This window comes from Dichomitus squalens, assembly GCF_000275845.1.
Source record: "Dichomitus squalens LYAD-421 SS1 unplaced genomic scaffold DICSQscaffold_7, whole genome shotgun sequence".
Classification (NCBI taxonomy): Eukaryota; Fungi; Basidiomycota; class Agaricomycetes; order Polyporales; family Polyporaceae; genus Dichomitus; species Dichomitus squalens.
In genome coordinates, this window is record NW_006766889.1 from 657,966 (window position 1) to 668,760 (window position 10,795).

At 55.7% G+C, this 10,795-nt stretch overlaps 2 protein-coding genes across 2 annotated transcripts; both read right to left on the minus strand.

Annotated features, from left to right (window-relative positions):
- Positions 1–1,307: 1,307 nt before the first annotated feature.
- On the minus strand, positions 1,308–1,854 carry DICSQDRAFT_38874 (uncharacterized protein; the record flags this gene model as incomplete). Its single annotated transcript, XM_007363831.1, has 4 exons — positions 1,308–1,348; positions 1,411–1,503; positions 1,573–1,652; positions 1,715–1,854. Coding segments are annotated over 4 exons (354 nt in total), but the record flags the coding sequence as incomplete, so codon positions are not given.
- A 3,625-nt stretch (positions 1,855–5,479) lies between these two features.
- On the minus strand, positions 5,480–10,509 carry DICSQDRAFT_134790 (uncharacterized protein). Its single transcript, XM_007363832.1, has 12 exons — positions 10,215–10,509; positions 10,062–10,125; positions 9,796–9,928; positions 9,017–9,663; positions 8,863–8,942; positions 8,743–8,807; positions 8,435–8,634; positions 8,079–8,380; positions 7,959–8,007; positions 7,806–7,897; positions 7,670–7,750; positions 5,480–7,449 (listed from the first exon to the last, which is right to left on the minus strand). The coding sequence occupies exons 4-11, from the start codon at positions 9,077–9,079 to the stop codon at positions 7,714–7,716; spliced, it is 888 nt and encodes a 295-aa protein (XP_007363894.1). The 5' UTR covers positions 9,080–9,663; positions 9,796–9,928; positions 10,062–10,125; positions 10,215–10,509; the 3' UTR covers positions 5,480–7,449; positions 7,670–7,713.
- Positions 10,510–10,795: the final 286 nt, after the last annotated feature.

Genomic DNA, 10,795 nt, shown 5'->3' on the forward strand with positions numbered 1-10,795 from the left:
TAGAGCCAGACGCGCGGCGCGAACCGTGGAAACAAGTACTCGTGTACCGCGTGGTGTCACGTGTCCGCGTTGCTGCCACCTCAAAATTTCGTGGCGATTCGTTTGCTCCCTTGTTCCCTCCTTGTCTCTTCGTCTGCCCTTCGAGTCCCTTGAGCCCCAGAGGCGGCGCAGCGACATCGCTAGTACAATCTCGTAGAACCTTGAACGAGAAGCTAGAGTGGGGAACGATCAGCTGAGGCGATCGCTGATTCGGAGGCACAATGGTACGTTAGTTTTCTTCCTTGCCTAACTCCTGGTCGAGGCGATGATCTAAATATTGTTGCATACAAATTGAATGGCGTCTGATTCGTTCGGTGCCATTGTGATTTCTCATGTTTTGTGTCTGAGTCTCGTTGCTTCTCCTCTATGTGCCATCGCAAGTTGCTGACTGCAGCCCTCCAGGTTCTGGTAACATCCACCGCTCTAGCTTCGTCCACCACAACCAGGTGAAGGCCTGTAAGCAAGTCACATCTGCATATCGCTGGGGGATCGCCGTCTCGTCCGCTCTACCGACGTGGCAGCACGAGCCGCACTCGCTTAGTCCCGATAAGCCTGTTCTCATGAACGCGGCCGTTACGTCACTTCACACAGCAGGGCTCCACTACCTAGACATGCATGTGAGTGCATTGTCCAACTTCTTGTCTTATCCTGTCGATGATTCTATAACACGAATGATTTAATGAGCCCAACTCGTCTCGACACACTCGAGGCGGGCGTGACGACCTGTTTATTGCATCTGAGACTCACCTGTCCCCGGCCTGCTTTCTCATCAGCTTCTTCCGATTGCTCAACCCTTCTCTTCCCAGGTTGCACCTTCCTCGCCGCGTGCCCACCTCAAACCCCTTCGGCGCGGCAGCGAGCAGGTGAGTGCGTGCTCCACACGTCCTCATGATCCCCACCTTCCCGTCCACGCATGGGCAACTACTGACGTTATACGAACGTCCGATCGGACTCTGGGTGGCTTCCTCGAGCTCGAGGGACGCAACGCGGCGGTACGATGTAAACGGGAAGATGTGTATTGGTCTGCGATGTGATGATGATACAGTGATTGGTGTTGCGTACTATGTACACACAATCCAAAGTCCTCTGGCTAGTGTCCAACAGCAAACCAGTCCGAATCATACTACACGCGAATGTCCAGAAAGGTCCATTATCAAGTGCGGTAAGGTAATGCGACGTGAGACGCATTCATGGAAGGGCATGTGCAAGTCGTGAAGAAGGTATGGAAAGGCACGACGGGCTTAGAGCAACGACGTGGGCGCGGGGACAATCGCAAACTCGCCGCTGTCGTTACCTGAGTCACCGAACACTGCACGGAGGATCGGTCAAATTCCAACCAGCCAGACACTTGACAAGAAGTGTGATACTCACAGACGACGGTGTAGTCAACGTCAGGCTGGACGTTGGGGACGGTGACGGTGACCCAGCCATCGAGGATGGAGAAGTTCGATGCGAGAGGGTGGTCTGTAGGACGTCGAACCACCGGTTGATATCGCTTCGGCACACACAACCGCAACGAACATGGCTACTCACTGATGTCAAGTTTACCGCCCTTGGCCAAGATGACCTGCCCGACCTTGTTCGTGATGTTTTGCGGCGCGGTGGACGTATCCCTGGATCGATGGAGGTCAGCTACCAGGGCCGGGTCCATTGGAGTAGGTACGAGGGCACGTACCAGGTGACGTTCTGCTGGGAGCCGATCGTCCAGACGGTGCCCACATCCGGGCTCGTCACGGGCGGGACAAAGACGTCGCGCACCGCGAGCGGGAGCGCGTACGCGAAAGCGAGGAGGGAGAGCACGAAGGAGAACACGGAAAGCTGCATGACGGACTTGAACATAGCGTGTGTCGTGGAAGGCGTGTGCAAGAAGGGGATGAGCGTTGGTGCGACAGCAACAGACACTACTCAGAGCTTAGAGGAACGAAAGCAATGAGACGGTTCGCTGAAGAGAGAGGCTTCCCCAGGGTCGAAGAGAAGTATATATACCCACTCGCACGCGCGCCATGCTCGGCAAGCGACTCGGGGCAAGCGGGCGGCATGGAAGTAGCGGCGATCGAGCAGAGCTCGTCTTTGCGCCGCTTCTGCGCCGTCGCGTCATGCTCCGAGGCGTTGCTGTGCCAGTGCCACCCCAGCTGCGCCGATCAGCTCTCCGTCCGTCGCTTGTGCTGCGGTCTAGCCTCGTCCATCCGTCGACCAGCCTCCTGTGTGGCAGGAGGGAGTCACTCCAGTACACGTAGGCTAGCGCACGGGGCCAGACATACCGGATTGTTCTGGAACGCCGTGCGGGACCACTGAAGAGCTTTCTACAGCGTCCGAGGAATCATGCCACCTGCGCGAATAGACCAGAAGACTAAACTGGCGCCGGCGACTGATATGCGGGACTTCCCAGGCGAGTGTCCATCGTACTTACCCAGGTTACCCTTTTGCAGAGTTAGTACGTCGCCTCGCTTTTCGTTCCTTCAAGCTTCGTGTTGCGGACGTCGTCTCCACGGCCGTCGATCCCTCTCAGCCACTGAACGCGTATCACTCGACCACACTTTGCTATATGGAATGAGATTCGTTGCTCATTAGCCTGCGACGCGAGAATGAGGCGCGCCTGTGTGGCCTGGCCCGACATGCGTCCGACATTGCATTCCAGTACAACTCCCGGACATACGCGCGCAAGGTGAGTGACATCCGATCTGCGACATGAATAGCACACCTCACATCCACTCACTAGACGACCGAGGCTTCTTGAGCCGACGTGGCACTACTCCATAAACGCGAGTCGGACGAAGCAGTGTGGCTGCATGCGCAGGCAGACCGTGCCCGTAGGTCCCCGTGCAGAAAAATCTCCACTGGCAAGACGGCCACGTCAGCCCGTTCCTCGCGCGACAAAATGTTGTGCGTCATTGCTTTCTCCAATGCCTTCGGTGGTGGTGATGGCGGAGCCCTCGCTTAAAGCTTATACATGAGCGACAGCACACTACCGACTGCGCTACAGTACATTACCGACTGCGCTACAGCACATCACCGACTGCGCGCAGTCAGCGAGAATTGCTCATGAACCCCCGAGCACGACCGTGACAGCTTGTGAGGGTGGATATCCTGAGCCGCGTGGTGGAGCTGGAGCATAGCCTCATGGTCAAGAATACCTGCGCGGTGCGCCTCAGCGCCCCGGGTGCCATGTTTAGGGCGCTGTCCCGTACGTGTGCCGCGAGTCTGAACAATATGCTTGTTCACGACTGGCGGTCTGCCCTAGACCGTGTTATGTGGCGCATACAAACTCATTTTCTGCGTGTTGAGGTTTCCTCACACAATCGGGAGTGCCCCGACCCAGCACGACGGATGACTCGAGTCCGCTAGGGAAATCGGTTATTCACCTAGCTGACTTTTCAGGAGCAGTCGAACTTATATAACACTGCCCAGCACAACGGGTCCTACGAGCCCTCTCTCCGACCGAGGCCTGATTGTTATAGCGATTCCTGCTGTTGTGAAGTCATTTCAGGATACCGCAAGACCGTCACCTGGGTGACTGGTGCGTACTGTGGTGCAGCATCCCCGTCGTTGCAGAAGAGCACTGTTGACAGGCGTTGTCTCTCTAGTGTCGCGAGCGATGTCTCCGGTGGCTCGCATTGCCGATGTACCCGCCCTTGCTTGTGCCTAGGTGGTAGATCGTCGCTCATGCTGACCGTGCGAACGCCACGGAAAGTATGAAATGTCCGTGAGCCGGCAATCTTTACGAAGAGACGGGTGACCGCTGCTGCTGCTCTTCTACACATGTTCGACTGTCGGCTCAGTACCAGTAAGTCAGTGTATTGCATCTGTGACACACGGAATAATGTGGCTGTCGTGTCTAGGGCGTGGTGCCCCCATCTTCCACGAGCAGATCGCGCATTCATAAATTGAACAACAAATATCACTGCTCGCTCAGCATCCGTTCAAGCAGCCAACCTGGTCGTGCTGTACATATGCCGGCCACTGTGAATCCGTCCCATCACGACTGAACTGGTTCGTTTTCTTCCCCTGTGTTATGGCGGACAGCGTACCAGGAAGGCTGGTTTCTGGCCAGGATGCGTGAGTGCTCTCTTAGCTACTCCTTCGACTTGTGCTCGAATATGCATTTTTGAGCAGGTCCACCCCGGCGATGCCTCGTACCTATGCTGTCGGCATTCGGAGCTGACGGACTACATTATACAACCTGCCGCGATGCTCGATCCTAATGGAGGGTCCGAACGGGGTTATACAGGATTATACACTGGCCGCATCAAGACATGACGTCTCGTCAAGTACCTTGGATGACAGAGGGCGGTGAGGAGCGTATGATCCCGTCGAGACGACGCACGCATCGACGCTATGGAGCTCCTCACCTCGCTGATGGTCACATATCCTATTTGACATCTAGGATCCTCCACCTATCATCAGGGCTTCAGGACTTGTAGTGTAGTGGGGTATCAACGCACTCGGCGAGTCCTCATTTTCTGCATCACCGCGACAACTACTCAGATGTCATGTCGCCATAGACTTACATCTACACTGTGCTACGTTCAATGGTATTCCCAATCTAGCTCAGTTGTCAGACCCTTCGCCCTTCCCGCTCATTCCACTCTTGTCACGGACCACTCCAACACATGATAGTGCTCCGTGTTCTCAGGGTACGTCCCGAACATGCTCAATCCGCCGATCTCCTTGCGGAGCCTCGCCTTCACCTCGACCTTTGCGCCCGCCTCGGCAAAGATGCCCTCCCAGAGCTCCTTCCAGCTCTCCGGTGAGTGGCAATTCATCCGGGTGCCCTCGGCAGGACGCCACTCGCCCTTCACCGCCCGCCCACCCTGCACCCCGAAGATCATCGATCCAGGCAGGGGCGAGAGGAGTCCGGCGAAGAGACGCGCGACGTGCTCTTGACCGTCGAACTTGAAGAGGTGGAAGAACGCCGCGGCGTAGATCGCTGAGAGCTTCCCGTGCAGCTGGTTGAGGGAGGTCACCTCGTCGAGGGGAGGCGCTGGAGCGGGCGGGCTGGTGGAGGTAGGGAGCACTGGGGCAAGGGAGAGGAAGGAAGTGTCGAGGATGTCACCCTTGAGGAAGGGAACGGGGAAGGTCTCAGGAGTGGAGCGGAAGAGCTCGTGTCCGAGATCCCAAAGGTCTGCGGACCCGGTCCCGTGAACACGCAAAATTCAGAACTATTCACGAGGAAGGACGCTCACCCTTGCTCAGGTCGGACGCGATGGCCCCTTGTATCGGCCACCCGTCAAGGACAGCCTTGCGGACGTCATTTCCGACTATGAGTGAGGCATCAGAACCACGCTCATCACAATCAAAGGAAGGCAAGAAGCCGAAGCAGGGCAATGCAATGGAATCACATACAGCAGCACCCCATGTCAAGGAAGATCGCGCCTTCTCGTTGCTTTCCCAGTTCAATGAACTGGGGATAAGCAGGAAGCCGGGCGATCTTGAGCCTGTTATGGGCCATCCACTCCGTCAGCCTCCGCGACACCCACGGTGCCAAAGATGTAGAATACGCACCGCATGAACTCGAACATACGGATGCATGGGTACTTGTAGAACTGCGCCAGCGTGTGAGACAATACCTGGTACAACACAAATAGCGCTTCACAAACCCCAAATGCCTTGCTCTGAACCGCCAAGATGTGCGCCTTGAGCTCTTCATCGTCCTGGATGCCTGTCGTCGTCTTCATGAAGCCCTTTTCCTCTTCATCTGGAGCATAGAGGGACGGATCAAGTGGCTTGGCCCAACCCGGACGGTGCGTTTCAGACATGTCTCCGTTGTCCCCCTGAGTTCGAGAGGGCGGCCTGGTGGTATGAAGAAATCGAAATCCAAGTCGACTGGCGATGTGGCTGTTGGTATCTGGGTATTTATACTTTCTGAGAGCAATGGGACGAGGACGTGGCCACATAGGGCTAGCTTTGGTGATGAAGTTCCGCGGGGTGACTTCGAGAAGAACAGACCGTGCGGCCATCGAACTCTGTTCGCTCCCGTGGCTCTCGAGATACACGGCAAGATTGCCGGCAAGAACGGGCGTTATATGAGATGGGCGTGTGGACTTTGAGCGCCACAATGGTCTGGAGATAATGGTGAGCATTCGCGAAAGGCAGAGGGGTGATGAGACCCGTGCCGTCCTGGTTGAATATACATATATATATACGTCAATCTGGGGGCGGCAGGGTGGACATACAAACCTGACGTATGAGCGTGACAGACCAATCGTGGCTTTGTTAGTACTAGAGCTCTGCCCGGAAATATCCGTACTTGTTAGACAAGCCTTCACTGAACGCCTCCGATCGCATAGCTTTCACCTGATCCCGCCATCTCTCTACCAGGAGCCCTGAGAACTCGCTGTCGCAGTAAGTGGCCGCCGCAGTATCGAACTCGGCACGCGGCATCTCCCTGCGGTACTTGGAATTCCGATCGGGGCATGCGCGCTCCATCTCGACGTACACCTTCCAAGCCGTCTTTGGTCTCATGTGATGCTCCAAAACATTCGTTGAGGGATCCGTCTTCGTTCGTCACGTACCCCTCGCGCAGTGGCTGCGCATCGTGCGCAGGCGGTGTATTCGGAAGGAGAGCTGACACCCTTTTGAAAGGGAAAGGCGGACGATAAACAATGTTGGACAAGGTTCCGTGGGAATACACGTTCAAGGACCATATCATCGTGGTGGATGACCGAATGTTCGCGAGGGGATTGCGGGGAGTCGCCAGCGGCCAGGGGAGACAAGCGGGAGCAAGAGCGCGAGCCTCTTAACCCATGTTTGCGTACTGCAGCCGACTCTTGATCGCCATCATCGTTGGACGAGTGGGACGTATCTGGTGCATTGACCTGTACAAGAGCGAACCGAGCCGAAAGCCAACCGTGACTAGAGGCGAAGGGTGCGCGTGAGACGTACTGACCAAACTGCTTGTCCCAGTGATGTCCTCGGGAAATAGGCATCTATACGATACGCCGGACAGTCGACGACTCTCTGGCATCTTGCCAACGCCGCACTTGACGAGCTACTGTTTCACGTCCCAAAACATTTTAGACCACAGGTCGTCCGGAGTCTTCCCCGGTCAGCGCTCCATGAGTATCCATTCGAAACCCAGCTCGTGATCCCCTGCGTGCGCAACAGCGCTATATGCGATAACGCGCAGGACGGAACCCGTCACGAGCTTATGGAACAACGCCATGGTAGCGACCTCGCTAAGCGTCTTGTAGCGCGGTTTGAGCGGACATGCGACGCACACGAGTCGGCAAGCGAAGCGACCTGGTATAGCACGAGGAGCGCCCCTTGAGCGAATGGCTCTGGGGTGCAGGATGATTGGTCGCAGATATGCAGATGCTTCCGCGCAATCGTCTTGGTGGCTTCAAGAAGGCTCCGTCCGCCGCCGGGAGCACATTACCCTAGAGACTCCAGGCCCAATTTACGTACGATGCCCTGTCGAGGATGTCACGGTCAGCCACGCAGCGACAGTCAAATGAAAAGGAGAGGAAGCAGCAGGCGAAGGGCTTGGGCATCGATTGCGGAAACTGCCGAACGACAGGCAGACGTCGAAGTCATATCAGCGTCCAGTGCAGTTTACTACACAACACGTTGACATTCGGTCGTGCTCTACACGGCCAACAAGGACTTATTACACGCGCGAACGGATGCGCACCCATATGTTACCATCGCTGAACATTCGATCTATCTCGCTTCATCTCAGACGTTCAGGCTGCGATAAACGCGGCAGTGGACTCTGCAATCGATGTGTCAACATGGCGATTATTCTCGCAGCAAAGCGATGTGCGCACCTGTCTTCCAGAAGCTCTCCGACAGAGTCAGACATTCTGCATTCAGACCACGTTTCGACGTCCCATTTGCACCAGCCCCATCCATCCTTGATCTGTAGTTGTCAATCAGCCACACTCTGACGTGGAATATCATGGGACATCGCATAGCCTCACCTCGGGGCGGTTGTGGGGAGCGAGAACAACTAGCCATCTTGCCTTCGTGCTGGTCAATATGATATATCAGTCATTGTTATCTCTTCTCAGCGTCACGCAATCGACCAGAAGTCCGCGTACCTCAATTCCCACAACAATGCGAAGAGCTCAGACGGCTTCTCAATCAGGTGTAGCGCGAACGAACATATCACCATCTCTATGATATCCAGATCTCCGCTGCTGCTGCTGCTCGTCGTGCTTCTCAAAGTCAAAGATGAGTGCCCGTGGAGCGAGCTCTCAGGTGATATCTCCGGCGGGTTGTTCGGCTTCGGCGCGCCGACGGGTTTGGATGCGATCTCAGGGAGCTTGCCCTCAGCTATGTCTTTGAAGGAAAGCGGGTGTGCGTAAAGAGAGGTCCGAGTATGGAAGGCTTGCTCCGTATACTACCACGCTATGAGACCACGGAAACGATATCAAACAGGAACGGTGATACTCACCGGATCGGCAGCAAGGATACACGGCATTGGCATGTCAGGTCCGATAGGCTGAATCCGACGGGCTTGCACGATGGGCGATGTATGCGCTGCCTCATCCTCGGAATCTGAGCTTTCACCTTTGCGACTGCCTTGGCGGGCGTTGAACGCGGCACGACCGTCTCTCCACCATTCCAATACAGCTAGAGTGGCTTCACCGCTGACTCGGATAGCGGTTAGCTTGTGATGACAACTGGAGAGTCGCGTCGTTCACCTGCCTTGATGGGGAGGTCAGCCGGAGAACAAGAAGGAGAAGAGCAGGCCAGACGAACCACAAGCCATGTCGAACACTTGGAACTTCTTCCCTTCGACATGTGGTTGCCTCATTCTCCACCATCTACATTTCGACGATGCGATGAAAAACGCAGACTGTCAAGCAAAAACTGACGCACCGGTTCAGCCATGAGTACAGACAACTCTTGACACCTGGAAAATGAGGGTTGCGATATGTCGCGCCGACTCTTTTGTAATACTAGCAGCAATAGGGACAAACACATGTACGTTCATGATCAGGCATCAGCAGTAAGCGTAGGCGACAGGACTAACCTCGTCCACCCCATGCTCGGTGTGGTTGTCGATCCCAGCAGGCTCGCGGTTGCCCCTGGACATCCCGCCTTTTGTCTGTTCGAAGATATCGCGCAACAGTTTGGCAATATATCTCGGGGCCGGCTACGGCGTGTTTAGGGTCGTATCTGAAGGCCGTCCTGGTGTGGGACAATGTTCTTATGTAGTAGACAGGTCCAGAAACCCAGGGGAAATGCAACACGGAGTATGAGAAGAGAAAAAAGGGCGCCAGGAGTTGTGGTGACCGTCTTACGGCAACAGGACGCAGGCTTGCGCGGATGTCATGTCCAGGTACGCGCTATGCCGGCGGGAGAGAGCTGGGGCAAATCCCCAGCTGGGCGGCCGCCACGGCCGTCGGGAACGGCTTACCGACTCACGCCATCTCGTGTCTTTACATTCTTCTCATCCTCGTGAACGCGCATTCACAAATCACTCTTACCCTCCTTACGTCGAGTTCGACGCTTGTATATACTACACGATGACCTCTTACGTGCTCAAAGCGCATGAGGAACGGGGCGCTCTCCCGGAGTCGTGGAGGGTGCATCCGCGCTGTCCTTTTTGCGATATTCTACATGGCAAGAGCCTCGCGTACAAGGTATACGAGGACGACAAGACGATTGCTATCCTAGGTCCTCTCCAGCCTTTCTGAGACGGTGAGCTCCCCTTGCTGACATCGCAACCCGTGTCCTTCGACTTGAAACGTTATGCACGCTGGCTCGATGTGACCTGGCAACCTGGATAAATGCGCGCTGTGGACGCAGATATCGCACCCCTGCGGCCTGGACACACGCTCGTGATACCGAAGCTGCATATACCGCGCGTGTCAGAACTACCGGACGAGTTCGCAGCGGCATGCGGTTTGGTCGTCTCCAAGGTCTCGCGCGCTATTGCCGGAGGTTCGTCCTATATTCGTGTCCGATGCTCCTTGTTCGATGCCCTCAGCGGCGCACACGATTGCAGTTTTGTGGAGCTGCCCTTAGTTCTTGTCCAGGAGAAGTGACTCGGCTGATACATGTGAAACACCTGCAGCCCTGCAAAATACATCCCTGAACGTAGTGTGTAACCAAGAATATGCACAGGCTGTTCCGCACGTAAGTTCTTCCCATCGCTTATTGACTTTGATAAAAGTGCTGGCTGACTGAAATCAAACCGGGGGTGCCTTCTCATCCGCCGTTTGAAGGTCCACTACCACATCATTCCCGCTCCTCGGAGTGGTTCTAATCCGGGTGCGAGTGCAAGCACAACCCCTGGTGCAGTAGGTGACACGGCCGAACGCCGTGATCGTGTGACGATGCCGCTCACGGAGCAGGAGATTCACTGGCGGGAGTTGGAGGTCCGAAGTCAGTTGGATGAGGGCGACGCCATGCGACTTGTAGAGAGCATCCGCGCCCATCTGTAAGTAATACCAGCTGTCTCCAGATGCAAGGCAGCGATCTCTAGACAACGAAGCCAATGGAGTGGGTCATATCAATCGCGCTAACATAGACTTGTCCCTATTGCGTGCTGAAGAAGTCATGCCGGACCTCGGTGTCGTCGGAAGACCACCTAGGACCGGAGGGGCATGGACCATTGTGGGCTGATCCGAGTCTGCTTTCTACAGTCGACCCGGGTCCACGTTGAGAGGCGAGTCTTCCACGGTCAGAAATCGTGCAACACTACTGACAGGGGCAGTCAACGTTCCGAAGACTTATCATGACCGTTCATGGAAAGCAGAGCGAACCACAGCAATGGAAGAGCACTCAAGGCTATCTGGGAAGACAT

Excerpts from the sequence above, each read along its gene's own strand:
- DICSQDRAFT_134790 (XM_007363832.1), bottom strand. The coding sequence starts at position 9,079 with ATGTCCAGGGGCAACCGCGAGCCTGCTGGGATCGACAACCACACCGAG. Across the intron at positions 8,943-9,016 it reads CCGAGCATGGGGTGGACGAG|TATTACAAAAGAGTCGGCGC; the intron begins GTTAGTCCTGTC and ends TATTGCTGCTAG. Across the intron at positions 7,751-7,805 it reads GGAGAGCTTCTGGAAGACAG|AGTCCACTGCCGCGTTTATC; the intron begins GTGCGCACATCG and ends CATCGATTGCAG.